Source organism: Pogona vitticeps, chromosome 1, assembly GCF_051106095.1.
Source record: "Pogona vitticeps strain Pit_001003342236 chromosome 1, PviZW2.1, whole genome shotgun sequence".
Taxonomy (NCBI): domain Eukaryota; kingdom Metazoa; phylum Chordata; class Lepidosauria; order Squamata; family Agamidae; genus Pogona; species Pogona vitticeps.
Window position 1 is genome coordinate 180,057,533 of NC_135783.1, and position 22,689 is coordinate 180,080,221.

General features: G+C 46.2%; 1 protein-coding gene across 2 annotated transcripts in view; it reads right to left on the reverse strand.

Moving 5' to 3' along the window:
- NRP2 (neuropilin 2) overlaps positions 1-22,409 on the reverse strand; it is a 249,724-nt gene extending 227,315 nt beyond the window's left edge. For both annotated transcript variants that reach the window (XM_020780758.3, XM_020780759.3), the window contains exon 1: positions 21,505-22,409. In XM_020780758.3, the coding sequence (XP_020636417.3) occupies positions 21,505-21,580 (76 nt within the window). In that variant the 5' untranslated portion in view covers positions 21,581-22,409. The remainder of the gene's footprint in view (positions 1-21,504) is intronic.
- Positions 22,410-22,689: the final 280 nt, after the last annotated feature.

Consider the following 22,689-nt stretch of genomic DNA (forward strand, 5'->3'; position numbering starts at 1 on the left):
ACCCGGATTTCAGCAGCTACAGAGCCAAATGAACCAGCAAGTGTGTACAAAATATTTGCTGCGGGCCTGCCTTTCTCCACTGCAATATGTTCTGCTAGATTTACTTGAAGTCATTTCTAAAAATACTCGCTTTTAGCAAAACATTTCAAAGTCTTTATAAGCGCACACTGCTCAGAGTTGCATAAACAATATCTGAATTGCTCTATGCCACTATCACCCCAAATTGGGGGTTTGCCCCCACCTCGCTTCTTTTACTAACTAGCCAAAGGAGACTGAAATATGTAGTTGCCCAAGCATCTGATTTATCCTTGACCTCTGGTCTCATACTTACTGCCCTAAACTGTTGTCTTTAAAATTTGCTTGACAGCCTACAAATTGGCAGCTGCACTGTTTACCTCTAGCTTTTCTTTTTTAATGTATATAAATTGCAGACAGCTTTTTTCTCTCAGTGTAGATTACCATATTATTGTCTATTTAAAACTCTTCCCTCCTCTCATCTTACATCCCTTTGGGAAGCTGAGACAGACTTTCATAATGGAGAAAAGCTTTCAAACACACCGGATTTTGACATAAATTTATCTACCTCTAGCATATTTTCTTGCCCTGCTTTGTTAATTACCAAAGCCATCTGTGGTGAAGTCAGGGTTTCCTCCTTGTCACAATTTATCTTTATCTCTTGCTAGATTATGTAGGGAAGTCAGATTACTGTATCTCAGATATCACACTCATTTCTTTGATGATAGAGCTGGACTGATATAAATAGGATTAGTATTTAATTACCAGATACATCACCAGGTCAATGTATTCCTATGAATAACAGGCTTGACAAACAAGAATGTAAAACTGGCATGCACAAAGGAAGAAAAACTATGGTGTGTGTGAAGAAAACAGAGGGACAATTCCTGTCCAAAGATTGACTGGTCATTTGATTTGATGTGTATATCAGCCCTTTAGTCCAAGCGCTAATATGCTCAGTTTATATATTAAAAATAAAACCCACAAGATTTCATAAATTCAATAGGGTGATTTATAGATATGGGTGTAACATTCACACAAAAGAAAAAGAAAGAAAAACATAAAATTAAAAAGTATCTGGGATATAAGTTATTGAAAGCAGCTTTCTTTAATTCTGTTTTCAGTAATTTCCTGAGTATCCAGATGGAAGAGGTCTGGTGTATCTCAGCTGGTAGATTATTCCAAAGAATGGGGGCCATCACAGAAAAGGCCCAATTCTTTATTGTTGACTCTTTGGCCTTCCTTGGTGTGGCTACTTTTAGCAACATGGATCGAGAGGAGTGAAATGGGTACCTGATTCTTGAGATAGACTTTTCAATAAGTATTGGGGTTCCTAAACCATTAAGGGCTTTATAGGTTATAACTAGCATATCGAATTGTACATGGAAACTGACAGAAAGCCAATGAAGTTGCACTGAACTGGGGATAGATTATCAAATTTACTAATCCTAGAAATCAGTCTGGCCACATCTTGGACCTTCCTGTACTATTCCCAAGGGCAGCCCTCAGTAGGGAGCATTACAGTAGTCTATATTTAAGATTTCCAATGCATGAACCATTTGTTACTAGGCATTTCTTATCCAGGTAGGGATGAAACTGGATAGTCAACCAGAGTTCATAAAAGGCACTCCTGCAATACTTGAGCCTCCATAAAGATGCCCAGGCCCAGGAGCATCCCCCCAAGCTGTTGATCTGATCCTTCAGGGGGAGTATAACCCATCAATGCCAGGTTACTTTCCCTCTAACCAGTCTAACAATCTAACAGTAGGATTTCTGTCTTATCTGGATTCAGATTTAGTTTATTAGACCTCATCCAGTCCATTATCAACATTATGCAGTGCTCAATAACATGCATATGAAGTGAAGGAGAGATGGAGCTGCATGTCCTCAGTGTACAGGTGGCAGTAAACTCCAAATCTCTGAATGACTTCTTCCAGTGGTTTCATGTAGATGTTTTAAAGCATTGGGGAGATGGTCAAGCCCTGTGGGACCCCACAGCAAAGGTCCCAAGGATGGAGATGGCATCCCCAAGCAATACCATGTGAGATCAGCTATCAAGGAAAGATTGGAATCAGCAGAAAATGGAGCCCCCAATCCCTAAACTGCTTGACAGTATTAAAGGCCACAGAAAGATCCAGGAAGACAAACAGAGTTACACTCCTCCTGTCTTCCTCCCTTAGGAGATCATTTTGCAGGATGAATGGACAATCTTGTTTCAGTACCATGTTGCAGCCTAAAGTAGAGATGGGCGCAGATCTGGATTGTTGGATCATGCTGGATTGCACCAGCACCACAGGTACTGCACAGTCCCGTCCCCCATCCCCCCAGCCAGATTCCCCCACTCAGAAGCTGGCATGCAATCCAGTCCTCCTCTTCAGTCGCTTCACCAGTCACGGCAGGAGCACAAACTTCCCTTCTCTGCCTCTTCTAGCAGCTGCCCACTCAGACAAAGAGGCAGGGCAGAGATTCCTGCAGTGCTGCCTTTGAGTGGACACCTGCTGGAGGAGGCAGAGAACAGAAGTCCATGGATGCATTCAGTCTTTGATCTGAAATGGCCAGATTACTCAGCAGTAAGGTGGACACGTGATATGGAAGAATACCACCTTTAACAGTGGTATGGTGGAGCACTATGATTTTCCACTACTATTAAACATATAAAAGCCTTACTCTCCATTTCATGTGATATCCCAACTCAACACATGATGATCTGATGCTGAATATGTGAATGGCTCACATCAAGAAATGCTTCATGAGAAGACAGAAACTAGCAAACAGAAGCAATCCCACTTCAACTCTTGATCTGACCAAGGATTCTACCAACAGGACTCTTCTTCTGCCCAAAGGACTCTAAACATTGGCCATCTATCACAGTTTCCCTTTGTCTCAGATTTTATAAAGGTGAGTTGACAAGAATTTGCAAACTACATAAATACCACTTCTTTGTAACACAAAATAAAATGTAAATTCATGCTTCTAATTTTGAAGTAGATTGTCTTCCAGCTGTTCTGTAAAAGTGAATTTAACAACAACAAAAAAGTGTGCAGATTTGTGTTTCTGGACTACAACTCTATTCTTCTTTGTAATCCAAAAACAGTAAACAGCACATCCCTAAAGAAAGAGAAACATAAATCCCTATATATCCAGAAGCAAAAAAGACAGATCTTGGACTTAAGGTGTCACTGAGGCAAGGAAGGCTCAACCAGACAATTCAGTATACATCCTAATAAATACATTATAAATAGATGATACTCGGTTTTGCTATGGACTTGCTCTGAACATCTATGGTGAAAGACTGTAGCATCATTAGCCTGACCTTCTAAACACATTTTGAAGCGTGTCTGGGTATGTAGGGCAGCTAGAAGCAGTAGTACTGTCCATCTGATCTGAGATACTGTATCTGCCCTCCATGCCTCACCCTCCCAAATATCACCTAGGTGGCCCTGCATCAAAGGAACCCTAAGAAGAGACAAGAGGTCAGGATTAAGCCACGGTTGTGAAGTGACCCAAGGGTTAGGGTTGTGATATTGCATGGTTGGCTAAGGTTGGCACACACTCTAGCCATGCCATCCAGTGACTGTTTTGACCATTTTCTGGCCTGGATTCTTATCTTTCAGTTTTTTAAAAAAATATGTCTGCAGATCTTGTAGAACCAGAGACAGAAGGGAAAATACCTAATCACTGTTTGGCCCAGCAGTTCTCTAAGAAAGGAGGCTGTCTATGAGTTTAGCCAATGAGTAAACTGTCAGCAATTCTGTTGATAGTGGTTTAAAACCATCTTCTCCCAATTCCTGGTAAATGTTGCAATTTGGAGAAAGCCCTGTTCTAGTTTGTTTGCAGACAAATGAAGTTTGTTTCTCAGAACCGGCTGCAAACAAAGAAAGTAATGAAGTCACTGGAATAAATGGGGAGAGAGTACACAGCAGGGGGGGAAAAACCAATAGCTAGTAAAGCAGAATCAAAACTTGTGGCATCTTAGTGCATTTTGAGGTGCTATGGGGTCTGACGTTTTCGCTGCAATAGACCTGATGTGGCAGAATGCTGACTGGGGATTCCTGTGGTTCAAAAAGGGAATTTCTCCAAGTTCTGATGTCTACGAATCTTACTGGATTTGGGAGGGAGGGGGATCAAGTTACATTTATCTTCCATCAGTGTCTTGATGTTAGCCTGAGGGAAAGCAGAGCTGGGGAGACCAAGTAAAAAAAAAAAAAAAAAGAACAGATAGAAAACTAAGAAGCTTATGCTGGGTGCGATCTTGGGTTTCTGGAAAGAAGTTTCAAATAATGACAAAGAAATAATAATATTCTTTTGGAAGGACTAATTCAATTTTTATTTGTCTTGGGAGTATGATGTGGCCCTATGAAATGCTTATATAGATACATATCCTTCTAAGTTGAATGGGTCTTGCACCTAAGTCAATGTGCATAGGAGATTGCTGTATCAGAAATCAAAAGCTGGCACCTTGTTTGTGCAGCTCTGACAGGTAAGGATGATGACATCGTCATTCTCTTTGATTTTTTTTCCAGAATTTTAAAAAAAATCCTACTCCAGTTCCCTTCAGGTCCCAAGGCTGCTGTGGAATCCCTTTATCATGTGGAAGCCGTTGAGGGTTGCCAGACTTGGGGGGGGGGGAGCCTAATTTCTGAAAATTGCCACCACTAGTAAAGAGTGGCTGGACTCCATCAGGGAGGTTTGAATAGCAATGGAGCAGCAGCTCACATGCTCTTAAGCAGCTCTACTTTTATCTTTGTCTTCATGTGTTTTATTTCTTGTTACACAGTTTTCAAATTTGACTTTCCACTTAGGCACTCCAACTAGGGCCTTTTATTACAAAACAAGAGGGTTGCAATGGAAAACTGAGCTCTCTCGGCTTGCAGCGAACTCCTCCACAGTCTTCCCCCCCCCACCCGCCCCCAAATCTCAACACCCACTGGTAGGCTCCTCTGCTTGGAGGAGGTAAGAATCTGCTGGGAGCCTGGGACCTGCAACACCACACAGCTGGGCCACAGAAGTCTGAGAACTGAGGGGAGAGTTTCCCCGGCAATATTATACACAGCAATAAACTTTCTTTCATGAAGATAGTATTTGTAGTTAAGACAGTAGTAGTAAAATGGTGTGGGAGACAAAGAGCTGTGCTGGAAAAGGTAAGGCGTGCAAGAGATGGGTGCTGCCTAGAAACTCAGAATTGAAAGCCCTGGGAAGTCTTTTGAAAATAACTTTTAAGAACAATTTCTTTTAAAGATTGGCTTACCTGCTAAGACACACAACATTTGCTTATTTCATCGAAATGGGCAGAAATAGATGGGGTAACTGAACCTCTGAGGACTGCAGGCGTTGCCTTTGCCTTCACTACACCCTCTACTAAGAAGGACAGATCAATCAAATGGCAGTTTGCTGTCTCAACTTTTCCTCTAAGTAGACACGGGAGGTCAGAATTACCATTAAAGTGGTCAATGCAAGAGTCCTTTTTAAGTGAGATAATAGACATAACATTATCTCCACCCCACCCACCCACCCCGGTTTTCTATTAGGTGCAGAGGATAACACTACTAACTATTACCCCTGTCTCTGGACTCAGAAAGGACAGTTACTCTAGGACTTTGGACCAATCCCCTGCCCTTGCAAGTAGTATTAGAAGCTCAGTGTCTCCTTTGTCTACCTTGGGCAGTGACAAAAACTGTAATAAAGAATATAGTATGGCAGGGGAGAAGAAGGAAGCAAACAATGATGACATATTTCATCCAGAAGCAGGAATCAACTGCCCCTAAGGTGGGGTATGATTTGGTAGCAGCTATGGAAGTGAAAAAAAAAAACGTGCCTATTGGTTTTACCAAACATGTCCCCAAGTAAGGAGCAGTTATTGGAAAGTAATTGTCTAAATAGCAGAGTGTGGATTCTGGTAAACTAAGAGTGGAGGAATTTTTTTGTCTTCCCTCCCTCCCCCCCATCTCCCCACCTTCTGAGGAATCTTTATGGAACAGCAAGACTGGAAGACTGAAACACTCAGGAAGATGCAGGATGATCCTCCAGCCAAGGAAACTTTCCCTTCTAAGGATGTGTAATCCAGGACGCTGACGGAAGAAACCTTGCAATACATAAATCCATTCAGATGGACAAATCTGTTATCCACAAAGGATGTGGGTAATTTTGCAGCTTTTGATGTTATACTGAAAATTACCAATTTAGCGAAGGAAATAAAAGAACTATTGGATTATTGAAGGACAGAGTTAAGTCTCACTTAAGAGAATTTACTGCATCAAAGAAAGAAAGAAAATCCTTTATTTGGGGCAGATAAAGAGGAGTGATATAATCTATCCCCCAATAGTGTTGACAGAATTGCTAGCCTTTCCCTTGAGGACTTACTGCCGTGTGTAGGTCCCTCTCTACCTATGGTGACAGACCTAGATAAAGCTGACAGTGATGATGCTCTTCAGCTTCCTACTAATGAAACTGAAGTTGAAACATCCAAGGATGTCAAAGTAGTAACAGTGAAACTACATGAGAGAAGGAAAGAAATAGTACCACCTAAGAAATCAACGTCTAATATTATGTATTGGTGGCTAATCAGAAAGGCCTAGAAGCTTGTATGTTCTGCAACATGGGATTCCACACATCTGTCTGACAATTAGTGGCCTTGCTTTCTATTTTCAGGGAGGGTGTCTTACTTTAGGTGATAAGGCAGCCATCTACACAGGGATACCATGGTTTCTCCGTCTCAGCGTTCCATCTGAACTGACCTCAACCCCAACATGGCACCGTGGGAGAGCATCTAAAACTGTAAACACTCCTAGTAGAGCAGGAGTGAGTGGAGTGTGTCCTTCCGGATGTTGTTGACCTACAACTCTCAGCAATCCTCCCCAATGGGCTATACTGGCTAAGGCTGGTAAGCGCTGCAACCCAGCAACGTATGGAGGGGCTGCACTTTGCCCAACCCACTGAACTTACCTCCAAAATAAACATGTTTAGGCTCACACTGTGTATCTGCTCTAGTATATAGAGCAATCTTCAAAAAAAATGTGCTGCTTACTTGGAAGGAAGTTACATTGGAAGTTGTTCCAAATTACTTGGAAGGAAGTTGCATTGATTTCAGCAGAGCTTACTTTCAAATAAATATGCTTAGAATCACAGCCTCCTCCACCCCCACAACCTGAAAGGCTCCCACAATGTTCTCTCCTAATTTCACATACAATGTGCTGGCAGCAAGGACTCTTTCCCTTTGGTTTCCTATTTATTTAAACATACCCGTTCTCCTATCACCTCCGTGAGGCAGCGGCACTTGGCAAAGAAAGCTACTTGAAGTAGACTGGCTGGGAATGTTTACATTTGTTCTTGTAAAATATACTGAGCCTTTCATGCAGCAATGTGTTGTGCTTATAAATGTTGCTTAACTGGAGAGTGTCAGATGAGAAGAGAGAAGGGACTCGGGGACTCAACTGAATAAGTTACTTGAAAGTTTCCCTCTATCTCCTTTCCAATTTTTTTGAATTATGAAGAAATCCATATGATCTTCGTGGGTTGGCTAATTAAAACTTCTCAGCTGTTGCACTCTCTTTACTTTTTCTTAAAAGTTTTCTATCATTTATTGGGAAAACCTTTGGCGTCTCTGGAGCTAAAATATCTTTGCTATTATGAAAGTTCAAAACCACCTTAGAGGCTTATATTCAGCAATATTTATGGACCATCCTTGTGAAAACTGTTGAAAACTCTGGGTTTAAAAAAAAAAAAAGAATCCAGTTTGCACATCCAGTTTTCAATTCCTGAAAAATCTGACATCTTACATTCCAACTAGCTGGTGCTAACGAAATAGTTTGGCAAGAATTTGCTGAAGGACAACAATACACTGCCTGAAATCAGGGACATTGGCAAGTCTTCAGGTTTGAGTCCTGAGTCCACATCTCTGGGTCTAAGTCCTGAGTCCCAAGCTTTAAGTCAGAGTCTCGTTTGCCCTGCCTCTCCCCCCGCCCCCCGCCCCCCCGGGGCAAACAACTTGAGACTTGGGAACTAGGACTCAGGGCTTAGGGGTGAGACTCAAAGACTTGGACTGTGCATGTGCCACCCAGCTGATAGGGGCCACATGTCTCTGCACCTATACCAGCCTATAAGCTGGCTGGTGTGTGTGTGGGCACTGGCAGTAGCCAGTTCATGGAAGGGAAGCCGGATCCTTGCTGTTTCCGAGGGTGGCAGCAGCAAGAGTGGGGTAGGAACTCAAAATGTGACTTGGAAAAATGGTTTTGAGTCACAAGTCGAGTCCAAGTCTTTTTTTTTTTTTTTAAGAGACCCAAGTCTGAGTTGAGTTGCTGGTGCAACGTAATTCGGACTCAACAGCGAGTCATGACCCATGAGTTCCCATCTCTGGCTGAAATCTTGTTGCTAAGTGTACTACGGAAGGCCCACTGAATCAGTGAGTTAACAACTAGATAACTTCTGTGAAGTCAAATGAGTCTACTCTCATTGCAACTGACTACACTAAAGTCAATTGTGACTAGAGTAGGCCCATTTGAATCAACGGAACTTATGGAGAAGTTGGCTCTCTGCTGCTTCTAATGTTACTTACTATGCTAAGCAACAGGATTTTAGCCTGTGAATCAGGGGCGGTGGGAAGTGGATTTTCTGAGACTCAGCAGATCCACATTCACATTCACACTGAACTATGAAATTTTCTGGGTGACTTTGATCTCGACACTCTCTTCTAGCTTGACCTGCCTCACAAAACTGCTGGAAGGATCAAATGCGAATAGGGAGAACCTTACACATTTGACACCTTGGCAAGATACAAATGTAAGTAATAAATATAGAAAGTAAATGAATAAACAAGCTATTTTTCTCTGATACGAATGTACCCAGGTTATGTCATCCTAGATTCTGATGGAAGTATGTAAGAATCTGGATCACCATTGTATGTGTGCTTGTGTATTTTGTACAGTATGTGACAGTGTGTGTCCGTGCAGTAACATAAACATGCATAATACATTAACCACTCTGCTGAAGTCTGTGCTCTTTGCCCCAGCAAAGGAAGACAAGATGGATGAATTTCATACATTAACTCCAAATAACCAACCCATCTCTAGTTATTAGTAATCATCTATACTGTATAGTATTTTTACTGACCAAATGCACATAAGCAAGCCTAGTAAATATGCTTTCCATGAGACAAAAGGAAACAAAAGCTACAAGAGTAACCACCTAGAGCCACCCAGAGAGTCTGTGTGGTTCAAGATTGTCTATTGCCAGGTGTAAGCATTCTCTCTAGTCAGTCCTATTTGAGGAAAACAAGACAGGAAAATAGCTGTTCACAAAAACAGGGGCAAATGAATCTACCTACTTTATTCACTACTGAGAATTTCAGAACTTGTTCTGAACAGAACTGCACTATGATGCAAAGATCAGCAGACCATTTGGAAAAGAAATGTGTGCATCATGACTTTTGCATTACTGTGGCACACACTAGTGAGTCTCTCTAGTAATCAGAACTTTTTTTTTGATCAAAATACACATAAAAAAGCTATCGATCAATTAAGTAAGCAAGCAAGCAAATAAGTAATTGTTGACAGAAGGTAAGGGTAGAATTATAGTAAATAAATCAATTTACAGACTAGTATTGTTGTTGTTTTGGGGAAAATAATGATGTATTAGGGCAAGGGGACATGGTACCAGGGAAAAGCCTGACCAGCAAAAAGCTTACATCCATGATGACTTGACTTGAGTGCAGGAATCCCTGCTGCTGCCCTTGCTGTGATCTCTTGGTTGGCAAATGAGAAATATTGCCAGAATGTTCTAGAGAGATAACCAGGCTGGATTTTTCAAGAGGAGTAAAACGTATAGTCTGTACCACCAGCCAAGTTTTCCTGCCTCTGCCCACAAACACAGCCAGAGCATACAGTGGCTTTGCAGTGAGATCTGAAAGCAAAAAAATTGGTTTCTTGGTCTCTTTTTTTATTTCTGAGGCATAAAAAAGATAAGAGGAGCCTTGGAGGTCCAGCACAAGATGGATCTGCAGCCAGTCTAGCATCTTGTTTCCTCCAATGGCCAGCCAGATACTTCATATAAACCCACATGCAGGGCACAGATAGTACCCTCACAGAAATTGAAATTTGGGGCAGACTGCCCCTGAACCTGGAGGTTCCATTTAGCCAGAGAAATGAATATCCAAGGACAGCTTTTACCCCCTTCATGGCTGGCGATCCATTTCCAGACACAATTCAAGGTGCTGGTTCTAACTATAAAGCCCTAAACAGCTTGGGTCCAATCTGTCTCAAAGACCACATCCCTCATTATGAGCCTGATCAGGTGTTAAGGTGACCAGGACAGGCCTTTCTCTCAGTCCCATCACTTTCACAGGTGGAGGGTTTTTTTGGGGTGGGGGGAGGACATGGGCCTTCTCTGTTGCTGCTCTGAGGATTTGGAACTTTGGATTGTTTGTACTTTACTGCTTTGAATATGTTTTTAGTATTATTTTTGTTTACCATTTCTTAGAATGATATTTGCATGATCCTTTTTAGTATTTGTATACTCCCTATTGTTAGCCTTAAAAAAGGTATTTTAATTATGTAAACCATCTTTGCATACTCACTGTTTTTACCTTCATGTATCATCTTTTAATGACATATGCTGCCTTGGACCCCTTTTAAGGAGAAAGGCAGGGTAAAATATTTTAAATACATAAATAAAGTAAGCCACATAGCCATGTAGAGCAATGGCCCAGGCAACTTCAGGAGTATGTATGCTTGTTGGTTAAGGTGTTGGGCAGCTTTCCATAAGGCAAAAATTACCTCACTATAAAAGATTGGTAGCCCTAATTTGTGTGGGAGTTTTGGCGAGTTTTGGTTTTGCCTGTGCCACACCTTTATCATCATAGTCTATTTTTAAGCTTTGGATTTGTCTGGAGGAGAAAGGGTATGTACAAATGTAGAGATGCACACATGGACGCCCATGCAGGCACAACAGACGTCATCTTTACCACAAAATGAGTGGCTCGGAAAAATAATGATTGCTTCCAGCATCACCAGCACAGTTTCCCAAAACAGTGTGTGCCTAGACAGCCTATGCAAGGTGTCTTGAGGAGGCAACAAAGGAAAATTTGTTGCCTCCTCTTCTCCTCTTCCCTCCCCAGGATTAAGACATTCTTTTTGTGGATTAGAAAACCAGAGAGTGATATTCATTCTTCCCAAACCTCTAGACTGCCATGGCTGGTACAAATACTGTATGCATTTTGTTAGAATGCTCCTTTCGGCGCTTTTTTATGGGGTGGAGGGACTCTGTCTTAAATATCTAGAAGACAGAAATCCCATTAAAAGATGCCTCTAAATGGCCTGGAAGTACTTAATCCTGTAGCACAGCTGAACTTGGCAGCTAAATCTTACCTAGAGGAGACCCACAGAGACAAATGAGACAGGTAAGATACAGCTTAGCATATGGCCCTTTGACTCCTGCATCAGGTGGTATTTAGCCCCAAGTGGCTGTGGGGGATGATCAAGGCCCTGTGAGATAAACTGCTCTAAACTTTCTAAATCTAATAGACCCATTTAGGAGCAGACTTGAATGCAACAATGAGCCGGGTAGTCATGGGAGAGCAGGAATTTCACACAGTGAGCAGATGGAGGATTTATCTCTCCATCCTTCTTCTAGGCAATCGGAGAAGGGAAGCCTGTCTTTCAGCGCTCCCCCCCCCCCAACAACAACCCACTTGGAACTTCTATTTAACGACTGTACTCCAAGGCTAATTTCCTGCATTTCCATGCTGGCTGAGAAAGGAAGAGACGCTTCTGCCCCACAACCAGCTCAGAAATGGGAGCTAGTAAGCATGTAACAGGCCAGCATTTTTATTATTATTTTAAAAAGTTGCAAGCTGGTAACATTTGTGGGCTTATTTTGAAGTCTAGGTATACACACAATATTTTGATGAATTAATTAGCCCAAAACATCACTAAGGAAATCATTTTGAGAATCAGGGCTTTTAGCCATTCTGCAATGAGGTACTAAAGTAGGAAAGGAATTCCTCCAGGCTCCACCGGTTGGCAGCTCAGATACTCTGAACTGGAGACATTACAATATTTGGGCCTTCCCCTCTCCTTCAACTAAGTCCTGCCCCTCTCTTGAGATATGGCACACTGCAAAGTGGATATTCAGAAAGGCAGGTCATTAAGCAGCCCCGTTTTGTAACAATGAGTTGGACTACCAGTAGTTTTTGATCTCTTCACATTAAATTAATCTGACAGGCATCAGAGACAGAACTTGACTTTTGCATCTAGCCTTCCCTGGTTCCCTTGTGGTCTTGATGTACAGCCTTCACAGCTATGTAAGGGTTGTTTTTTTTTTAACACATAGTGTGTTTTCTATCACTTTTAACTGAAAGATTCTGATTATACATGCTGCTTTACCTGATTTGTTAATCTGCACATTGGATTTCGGCTTTAAATTGTGTTTCATTTCAACTGGTTCATGCCGAGCTTTATTTCAGATTGATTTATAATTTTAATGTTTTGTTAAATGTTGTGTTTTATATTATAAGCCACTTTGCAGGCATCTTTATCTCGAAAGGCGGCAAAGAAACATATGAAACAAAGTCAGAGATCTATTAAGCCAGCAGATATTTTTATCACCAGTAGCTTAAGTCCCCAAAACTCAAACATGTTGGAGCTCAAAGATCAACACCCTCCTCCCTTACAAGCTCCCTTAGCAATCTGCCCAGCTGAATGCAGAGAAGCATGTGTTTCTCACAGCCTGGTACCTGACGCCCAAGCTAACAGATGTCCTCTCTATTACAAGGGCTAATTGGAAGAATGAGCCAAAGGGGCAAGGGATAATCAGCTGAGGAGACAAAACTCACCCCCCACCTACCCACCCACACATACTCTCAGATGTGGTCTGTCTGGGTCAGGGCTAGAGCAACCAAAGAAAGCCGCTGAGTAGTTGTTCAGAGAGTAGGATGGGGCAGTGGGGGGGGGAGTGGGGGAGAGAGGGGAAGGCTTCACTTTCCAGGACTGTCACTTAGGCACTTTACTATACATGTTAAACTCAAATTACTGCATAAGAAGCTCTATTCACCACAAAAGAACGCCACACATGATCAGCCCATGCCATTCTCCTGGGTGCAAATGCCTTCAGACGTTTGCTGCCATGCACACTTAGCATCCGTACTCTGTTCTGCTATTTCCCGTCCCCTCTTCTTCTTCTTTTTTCTTCTTTAATAGTTGACTAATCCACCTCCACCCCCCAATTCTGTATTCAGAAGGACTAACCACATTATAATTGCACACAGTTTACAGGCCTTTCCCTCTGGGATTATAGGGCACCGGTGGGGGGGGGGGGGAGTAGTAGTCCCAAAAAGTAAACTTTTTCCCAAGTTCTGAACCTGTTACATGAAAATTAGTTGGGACTCAACTTTCGAAGGATGTCTTAGCCATTCACGGACAAACACAAAAGAGGGATGAAAGAGTGTCAGAGGACCTTTCTCTCCCATACAAAAAAAATATCTTGAGTAGGCACCCTCAGGGGGTGGCTCCCTAACCCACTTATGTTTGGGTGTGCTTCAGCTACAGCCTTCAGATTGCGCACCCGATTGGCCTGCAAGCTGCTCTTCTTCTTCTTTTCTGTCCTCCTCCTCTTTACCATTAACAGCTTTGCTCGTCCAAAACAAGTTTCAGGCCTCTTTGATTATATTTGTAAAGAACAGAGATTCAATCAAACTAAGTCAAGCGGTTGGGGCTGTACAGCTTAATCACAGCTCTGCTCTCCTCTATTAACTTTATGCTGGTATTAAGGAGAAATCAATCAGCTGAAATGAAGCATTAGCCACAATTTCAATCTCATGTGGGAAAAGCAACAACAGGCAGAGGTTCATTTGCAACTGAAATTGCTCCTGAGGGTGGTGAGAGATCGAGAATGGTTCAGCTCCCCAAATGAGGAGACTTCGCCTCGAAACATTTCTCTCCCTCCTTGGGCTTCTAAGCATCCTTTACATTTGCACTTAAAGCATGGGCTGGAAACTTGCTATACAGCACTAAGAAGGCCACAGCAGAAATATATCATGTGAGCTGGAGAGAGGCAGCTCATCTGCACTCCATAGTTACATGTAATTAATGCAATTTGCATAGCATTTTCATGAACACAACAGATGCTAAACTACAGTTGTTGGACATGTTGCACACACTGAACAGCCTTCTTGCTCTGGAACTGAATTCCAAAGAGCCCCATGTAAGCCCCTGAAAAGTCTTGGTACCTCTTAGGGACTTATAATGCAGGCAACAGGAACATGCAAGGAAGGAGAGCGTCTCTTTGATTGCATACTTGGCTCTAAAACTTTTTTTAATCATCCAAATTCAGTTTCATCTCTGAAATCTCCAACATTAGACATTAAGCAAAGGTGACTTTCCCAATATCCTAGAAATGCCTGTAAGTCACAATAGCAAGCCACAGAAAGCTTGTCACAGGAACACATACGTTGTTCACCTGCAATCTCATGCAAAGAGTTGAACTTTGCCTGTCCTCTGCCTGCCTAGACAGCATGAACTATAATGAGGAATGACTGTGGCCCAATGAAGTCTGAAAGGGCCAGCAGTTGCCCATCCCTCAAACAGAATGACAAACAACAGAAGGAAAGTCACTTCGACTGGTTGTTCAGGAGAGGAAATCTAAGGAAGTCAGACACTTCTCAAGCTGTAATTACTTCAAAACAGAAATAAAAGCCACTGGTTGCCTTCTCCAGTTCTAATGGAAGTCTCTTTGTCATAGAACTGAAAGCCTGGCCAAAAAAAAGGGAATGAATTTCCCTTGCATCTGTGGTAGTCAACTTCAAAGGACCCTGAGGCCATTTCCCATTATCGCTGGGGGTGATAACCCCTTCTGTAAAAATCAAAAGTCACTTCTATTTCCTTTGAAAAAAATTGGGGGCGGGCGGGGTAAAACAAAGTATTGGGGAAAGACACACATTATTTTAGAGAAGACTCTCATCCCTTGGAGGCTTCCAGAGCCATACATCCAAAAGAACACAAATATACAGTATGTATATATTGGAATGGGGAACATCAGAGGGGTGCAAAAATGGATTTGGGAAGGCATGCGACACTTGGGTAACTGGATTTCCACCCCGCACTTAAATAATGCACTTGGATGTCAAGCTCAACTGCAACTCCTCAACATCTGCCGTGTGAATCATTTGATTTGGTCGCTTTTCTACTTTTCAGCCTTTTTAATTAGCTCCCTATAGCTACAGGAAGCCTAGATTCTACATGGGGAAACCATTAAAGTTACCAGTTTGGGACCTGGGGCTGATTTGTCTTACCTCTGTACTTGTACTTTGTTTGGGTGGGTAACCTTCGTCTTAATAGAATTTTTATGGATTGCCTGGGTTTTGTTTCTGCTTCAGCAGCACAAGCAAATCAATGGCAAGTGGTAAAAAGAGATTGTTCTTCACTACAAACAGAGTAAAACCTTCTTCCTTCTTTCCCCCAGTGAACTGGAAAGAAAGGAAAATAAGAAACATAGGCTGAAAGAAGGCCAGTCTCTGGAGCTACACTTGCTCTGCTTCCCAAAACTTATTAGAAAAGGCTGTTGTTGTTGATTTTTGGACTCTGTTTCTCAGAATCCCCAGCCAATATGGCCACTATCTACGGTACCCGAGGAATTATGGGCACTGGAGCCCAAAAAAGTAGCTTCTCCTAGCTCCAGTGCACTGCCCCACAAGATGAAAAGCAAAGCAAGTTGCTGCTTCACTGGTATTGTTGGCAAAAATCCAAGCAGTCTGATTTACACCTCTTCTAATTCTTGTTAACGATGCCATTTGGTTTGCATCAAGGATTCACTGGAATGCAACAATATAGAAGATTCCCCACCGCAGCCTGAAAAAAAAAAAGTTACATCATTGTACTGCAGTGGGGAAATAATTCTGACATCTGCAGTAGTTCTGCCAGCAAATCCTCCCCATGCACCAGAGAAGACTCTCCCAGAACACAACAGCTGCCAAGCAAGGCAGAGGTGCTTTTAATCTTCATGGAAGAGGGAGGAGGGATCAAAAAGCTGCTCCAGCCAATCCCTAGTCAGGGAAGAGACATTTTTCATTCAGAAATCCCCCCCCTGCCCACAGTGTACCATGTAGAGCGCCACAGTAGCATGTGCCTAGGAGTGGAGGGCGGCAGACAGAAATGCTCCTAGAACCAGTCGGGCCAATCAGGCAAGGCTCGCTAGCCTCAAGTCTCAAAATCCAGAAACACCATTTTCCTATGTGCTGGCACAGGTTATTTTCAAAAACTAACAGCCTATAAATCCAAATGAATAGCCATATCATTCTTCTGCTGCTATCATGGCAAATAATACCTGCCTTAATAATAGGCCTGCCTTACCATTTAACGCTGAGGCAACAGCCTTTGCTGGCAAAGGCCATTGGGGCAGGGAGAGAGGCAGCAGTGGCAACCCCCCAGCCTCTCCTGCACCCTCTAAACTAGTTTGCTGCCCTAAAGTTGGGTGTAGTCTGCTATCCTCCGGTTCACAGTGAAAGATGCTTCCCTGCCAATCTAACTGGTTTCTGTACAGGGAAATTATATGTTTTTGCATGGTGCTTGTGGCATGCCCATGCCTTTGTGTGTGTGAGTGTGCGTACGCTCATGCATGCAAGTGCCGTCTTGTCTTTTGTTTCGGGCAGCAAAATGTCTTGAGATACCCTTGCTGAACAAGAGCCCCAACATTCACCAGGTGGAACAACACAGTCACATTTTCAGCCCATGAGATACCATCTTACACATATTGCCCCCACCTCCAAAGGTCCCAGCTCCCCTTACTTATCATATGAATCGAAGTGATGCTGGACTGCCAGGGGGAAGGCAAGCAGCAGTGGCCAGCAGGCCGGCTAACACACAAGCAGGTGGTGCTGGGGCCAGGCTGCAAAGCTGAGGTGCTACAGATTGTTCAGCAGCTGCTATGTTCTCCCTAAGCGGGTCTTTTGGGGCTCACAGTTGAGCAGGGACTACCTGCAACTCCATAACGGGTGCCACGTACCTGACAGTCCCCCATTTACCTTTGTCTGGTCTCTGTGAGAAGCTGGGCATTTTCATTAAAAAAAAAACACACACACACACACAGCCTGCCTGTCAGCAGCCCAGGGCTACTGCAGTCTGCACGACAGCAGCCAGCCCTCTGCAGCAACACACAAGTGCCAGGAATTCAGGAACAAGCTTATTTACTACAGAGTCATCACCCTCCCTCCTCTCTCTTCCCCTCCATTACTTAAATCACATGTTTCTGATTTCCCTGCAGATTTCCCTTGAATCATCTAGGCAGGGGTGGGTGTGGAGCAGAAGTGTATCCGCTGGAGGGACTCAATGCCATTGGGGTGATGAGTCTGCTTATAATTGACTTAGAGGAGGGGGTTTAAGTCAAGCAATTGTAAGGCAGGGGCAACCTGTGGGCACCCCACCTCAAAATTTCAGGGAGGGGGGCACCCCTTACCCCTCTTCAGAAGCTGCCCTTGATCCTAGAAAGGAAAGTCTACAGTGGGGTAGCTCTTAGGCAAGTTTGTCAGAAGAAATGGTCCTGGACAGGAGGAGGAAGAGAAGGTGTTGGTCTGTTGCAGCAACAGACTGAGAAGTCCTATGATTCTTTTAAAGACTAACAAATTATATTTGGCCACTTGGGCTACAGTCCACAAACAAGTCAAATAAAACTCACTGGTCTTTAAGATGCCACAAGACTTTCTGTTGCAAAAACAACCTAGGGACTTCAGGGCCAAGGAAGAGTCTCTCACCTCAGAGAAAGAGCAGGATGCTCCCAAGGCCATTTTGCTGTCGGAAGCAAATTTACAAAGAGTCACTCCTCACCCCACCCCAGTTAAGGTAGCACATCCAAAGCCAGGCGCATGATTTTATTATGATATATGAGGCAAAAACACCCCCCACACACACACAGAAGCATCTCTTCCCACTTCTAAGCAGTGAAGACACAACTATTAGCACAATAAGTCAGGTAACCGTTCGTGACACGCAAAAAGCGGCCGCCTGAGGTGGCCTCCTGAATGCCTAATACCTTTCTAGGCCAACCCTAGAAAGCATGGAGGCGCCTGCCTAGGATTTCTCCACTCACACTTCGTCTGGCTTCCTACCTTAACCTCAAGCCAAAGCGTACTCCAGAGGCCCCAGGCCATCTCTTTAAAGCCCTCTTCCCCTCCTTCTAAACTCTTGATCCATCCTTTGGACCAGACCCACTGCTTGACCGAGTCAAGGATGCCTCTTGAAGAATAAAACGAAGGGTGCGATAAAGCCAAGACCCATTGAGTCCCCCTCTCCTGGTGGTGCCTTCCCTTCAGCCCATCTTTCTTCTGGCCTTCCTTGGATCTTTCCTCCATGCCCTCTTCCCTCTGGAGTTTTTGTGTTGCTTTGGCTGGGTGGTTACTGGGTGTGGGGGCATTTCTAAGCCGTTTTATTTTGTCCCCTACCTAGGAAGCCGCCGAGTCCCCTCATTATCCGGCAGGAGCCTTCCAGGCCGGGCTTTCCTTTCCTCTCCGTTTCCCTGTCGAGCGTTTCACTTGCTCGCTTGAAACCCGTTTGTGTCTCCCCGGCTTTCCCCCTTTCCCCGCAGGCTTCCCTGCTCTCCTCTCGAGTGGGATTTTTCTTCCCTGCCAGCAGAGAGGAGCTTTCAGCCAGCCAGCCACGGGCGCGGGAGAGGCTCGTGAGGGAAGAAAACATGGCAGACCAGGCCGGCCGGGCGGGCGGACCCTCTCCCGGGAGCTCGCCCCCTTTGGCGCTAAGGAGCAGACACAAAACCCCTTGGTGAGGAGGCGAGGCGGGAAGCAAGGCAAGAGAGCCCCAGGGGGAGCCCAGCTCTCCGCTTTTGTTGAAGGCCCCCCCACCCCCGAAGTAACTTGACAATGAGGCGCAGGAGGTCCCCGAATTGGATTTCAAAGCGGGAGGATCCAAAGCCCCCCGTGGAGGGCAGCGGGTGGCGGTGGCGACAGGCCGGCCAGCCACCTCTCCTCCGGGGACGGGACTGTGATGCAGGAGTGCGCGCAGCCTGGCAGAGAAGAGGTGGGCGCTTGCTGCCGCAAGGCCGGCCCTTGCCAAGAGGGAGGCGGCGGCGTGCAGGACGCTCGGGGGGCCCGGCGGGCAGGCGAGCGAGCGAGCAGGCGGGAAGCACGGCGGGCGGCGGGGACAGCCCGGGGAATCTCTCTCTCTCCGCACGCGGGCCGCCGCCGCCGTACACGCCCGCCCGCCCGCCAGTCCGCCCTTCATATCCGGGCTTATCAAAGTCTCGGCCGCTGGTCTCCGAGCGGTGGGCAAAGGACGGCAGGGAGATGCGGGTGCGAGCTCTTGAAAAGGGAAAACGGGAACGGCAAGCAAAAGGGGGGGGGGGAGCTGGGATTCATCTGCTGGGTGTCCGCCCATTTAGCAACGAAACACTTGGCGTGCTTTATTGCAACCGGGTGCTGCAGCCTGCTTTAAATAATAGCCAAGCCGCCTTTGGCTAGACAGGGGGAAAAAATAAAATAAAATCACGCAGCGTTTTGCGATCTCTTTCCCTCTGAAATTGCTCCATGGATTCAAATGTCCCCCCACTTCGTTTCTCAAAGGAAAGATGCCCGGGTTCCAATGATCCAGGCTCTGATGCGGAAGCCCTGCCATTTATGCCCAGTTCCTTGGTTCAGAAGTGATGTGGGAAAAGCACTCTGTTTATACTCAGAAGCCTCTCTTTGTAACTTATTTTCTTTGTTAAAATCCTATTCATTAAAACACACACACACGCACACACACAAACGGGCGCTGGGTGAGTCCTGTCCAAATGACGCCCTGGTTTCCTCATCAACAACATGGTTTCTTCATTCTAAAAACTCATTTCGTCCCGGCAGGATTGTTACGAGGATGACTGGATAACGGTCAGCCTGCAATCCTGGCTACCTTCTACCTGAGAGTAAAGCCTCATTGAACTCAAAGCTAACCACAGGACAGGAACGCGCGGCATGGCTGCAAGGCTAAATAGGTTAACTTGGAGAGTAAATCTCGTTCCGTGGAGTGGGACTGACTTCAGAGTGAAACCGCACAGAATCGCGACGTGGGAAATGACAGTGACTCGCCTCGAGCTCTAGGGATAGCGCGGACTGCACCGAGCCAGGATCTCACCTCCTGTTTTTTGCAAACTACAGTACCTCAAAACTGCCTCCTCCAACCCCCGCCCCATCAGCGCCCGTAAGGCCGACGTTTCCTCCCTCCTCTCTGCCTCCTTCCCTCCCCTTCACCCTCTAAATCCTGTTGTTTTGTTTCTGATCTCCCTTATCTGAGTTTTCACTGCTTGCTCGGTGGCTAATTCGGAGGAAATGAGTGTCAGATCTCAGATGGAGTAATTAAGGCGGATGGGTTTAGTGCGCCCTCTTCGCCAGTAAGCAGGGATTAGTTCCTCCAGCCTCCCCCACCCCGGCTCCCACTTCAGTAACAAGACGCAAGAGTTTTTAAGCAACAGACTGTTTTACTTTGGGGTAATAATTCATTGCGGTTTGGAACTGGAATGGGGGGGGGCACGACAACGCGAAATTTCCCTGATCTCAGCACACTTCGCCTAACCTCGCCCGCCTGCCTTCCTCCTCCTCCTCTTCCACCTCCCGTCCTCGCATCCCTTCTTTTTTTTGCAAGTTAAGTTCCATCAAGAAAAGTTTCCAGCCACTTTGCAAGGTGGTTCAGAAGCTCAGCAAAGGGAATGCTCCGTTTGCCTCTTGCTACCAATGATTTGTACTTAGTGAGGTCTTTCTCTCCCTGGAGGAAAACGCAACGAGTGGTCTGGGAGGGGGGGGGCGCCCCCAGTTTCTGGTGCTGATACATGCCAGGCACAGGGAAGATGCGGCGTTTTCTCCTCATCCCAGCCACCTTCTTTTAACAAAATCAAGTTTTCGATTTCTGGACCAGCGCGCTGGCTAGATTTGCCTCTTCGGTCTTTTTTTTTTTTTAACCCCTCTTTTATACATTAAAAAATGTGAATCCGCGAAATGCATTTCCAATCTATAAATGATTTATTATGTCTTTCTGCTAAAGGCTGGACAGACTCTGGGGAGTTCGGGTCTGCATTTAAAAAAAAAAAAAACCACACACACACACTTCCCTTCGCCTCCGCAAAAAGAAAAGGAAAAGAGAAAAATATATAAGGCGTGGAGACTTTGTAGTATTTTTAAACCTTTGATATATTCCATATGTGACATCCGAACACAACAGCTTCCAAAGGAGGTGGGGAGAATTAAACATCCCCAAACAGACTCTCTGGTCTGTTCCAAAGCCTTGCAGCCAACTCAAGGGGGTGTTGTGTGGGGTGGAATGGGGGGAGAGGGTGAAAGTTGGTGTTTCAGGAAAGGGAAGGCAGAAGTCCTGTCCAGGGAGGTAAGCGTTGCTGGTGGAGAATCTGGCCCCAGCCACCCGCTCTCGCTCTCTCACTCACTCACACACCGTCCGCCTGGCAACCTGAAAGGCAAAATCTTTCACATGCCTATTCCAGAAGGCGAGAGAGGCTGGCTTTCAGGCTGCGTCTTACCTGCCGCTTGCCCCCTGACTCCGGATCCGGCCAAGTACCGAAGCAGCAATGCCCAGAGCAGAAAAAACGTATCCATTTTGAGGGGGGGAGGCAGCGCTTTGGCGGCCGGAGGGCGATCCCTGCCCGGGCGACGTCGGGAGATGAGGGGCGCCCTTTGCCAACTGTCAAGTCCAGTCCCCTTCCTTGGATCGGCGGAGACAACACCACCTTTCCCGGCGAGTTTCCTTGGCCACGAGGCGAGTCCTCTGTCTGCGGGGCTTCCTTCCGCGCCCTCCACGCGCCTGAAGGCTCCCGACTTCCCCAAAAGGATCCGCGAGCTGGAGGGGAACTCCTTACATTCAAGGCGGCGAAGGAGGCGCCGGCAGCTGCTTATGAAGACGCGCACACCGAAGGACACGCGAGCGAGCGAGCGAGCCGGCGCGTGCGCGCGCGCGCCCTCTCCCTCACGCACCCGCGCAGAGCCCAGGCTCCGGGTATAAAACGGCACGCCCGCGACACGCGCGCCTGGCACCGCGAGGCGCCCCGGGCCAGTCGGCGGGCGAGAGAGCGAGCGGGGCGGGCAAGGAGCGCGGGCGAGCCCCTCTTCTCCGGGGGGGGGGGTGTCAGCCTTTCCTCCCGCCGGGCGTCGAGGGCAGCCTCCTCCTTCCCCCGAGAGCCGCCTCTCGGCCGGGCATTGCCAAGCGCGGCGGAGAGCCTCGGCTGCGCCCCGGAGCCCCGGCGGTGGCGAAGGACAGGCGAAGGCAAGCCTTCCGGCAGCCCGAGCGCCACGGGGCTGCGTCCTTCTGCCCGGGCGCCCTCCGGGGCTGCGGCCGATGGGCAGTGCCGCCCTGAAGCGTTTCCTGGGGGACTCGCCTCCTCCGGCGCCACCGCCTGCACCGGGGCTCCTCCAGCCGCCGCCGCCGCTACCTCAGGCGCGGTGGTCTCTGTCACCACCACCCCGGATCGCGGGGCTGTGAGCGAGTTTTGCCCCGAGCCGCCGCCGCCGCCTGGGCTGTGTGCCTCCGGCCGCCCTTCCTTCCTTCCTTCCTTGCTCGCTCGCTCGCTCGGCGTGGCGCTCCTCCTCGCCTCGGCAGATGCGCGGGCGGAGGTGCGGAGCGGGCGCCTTGCCTTCTTCCCTTCCTTTGCCTCCCTCTCGGCTCCCTCGCCGCCTTTTCAGGCAGAGCAGCATGTGGATGTCAGACAGAA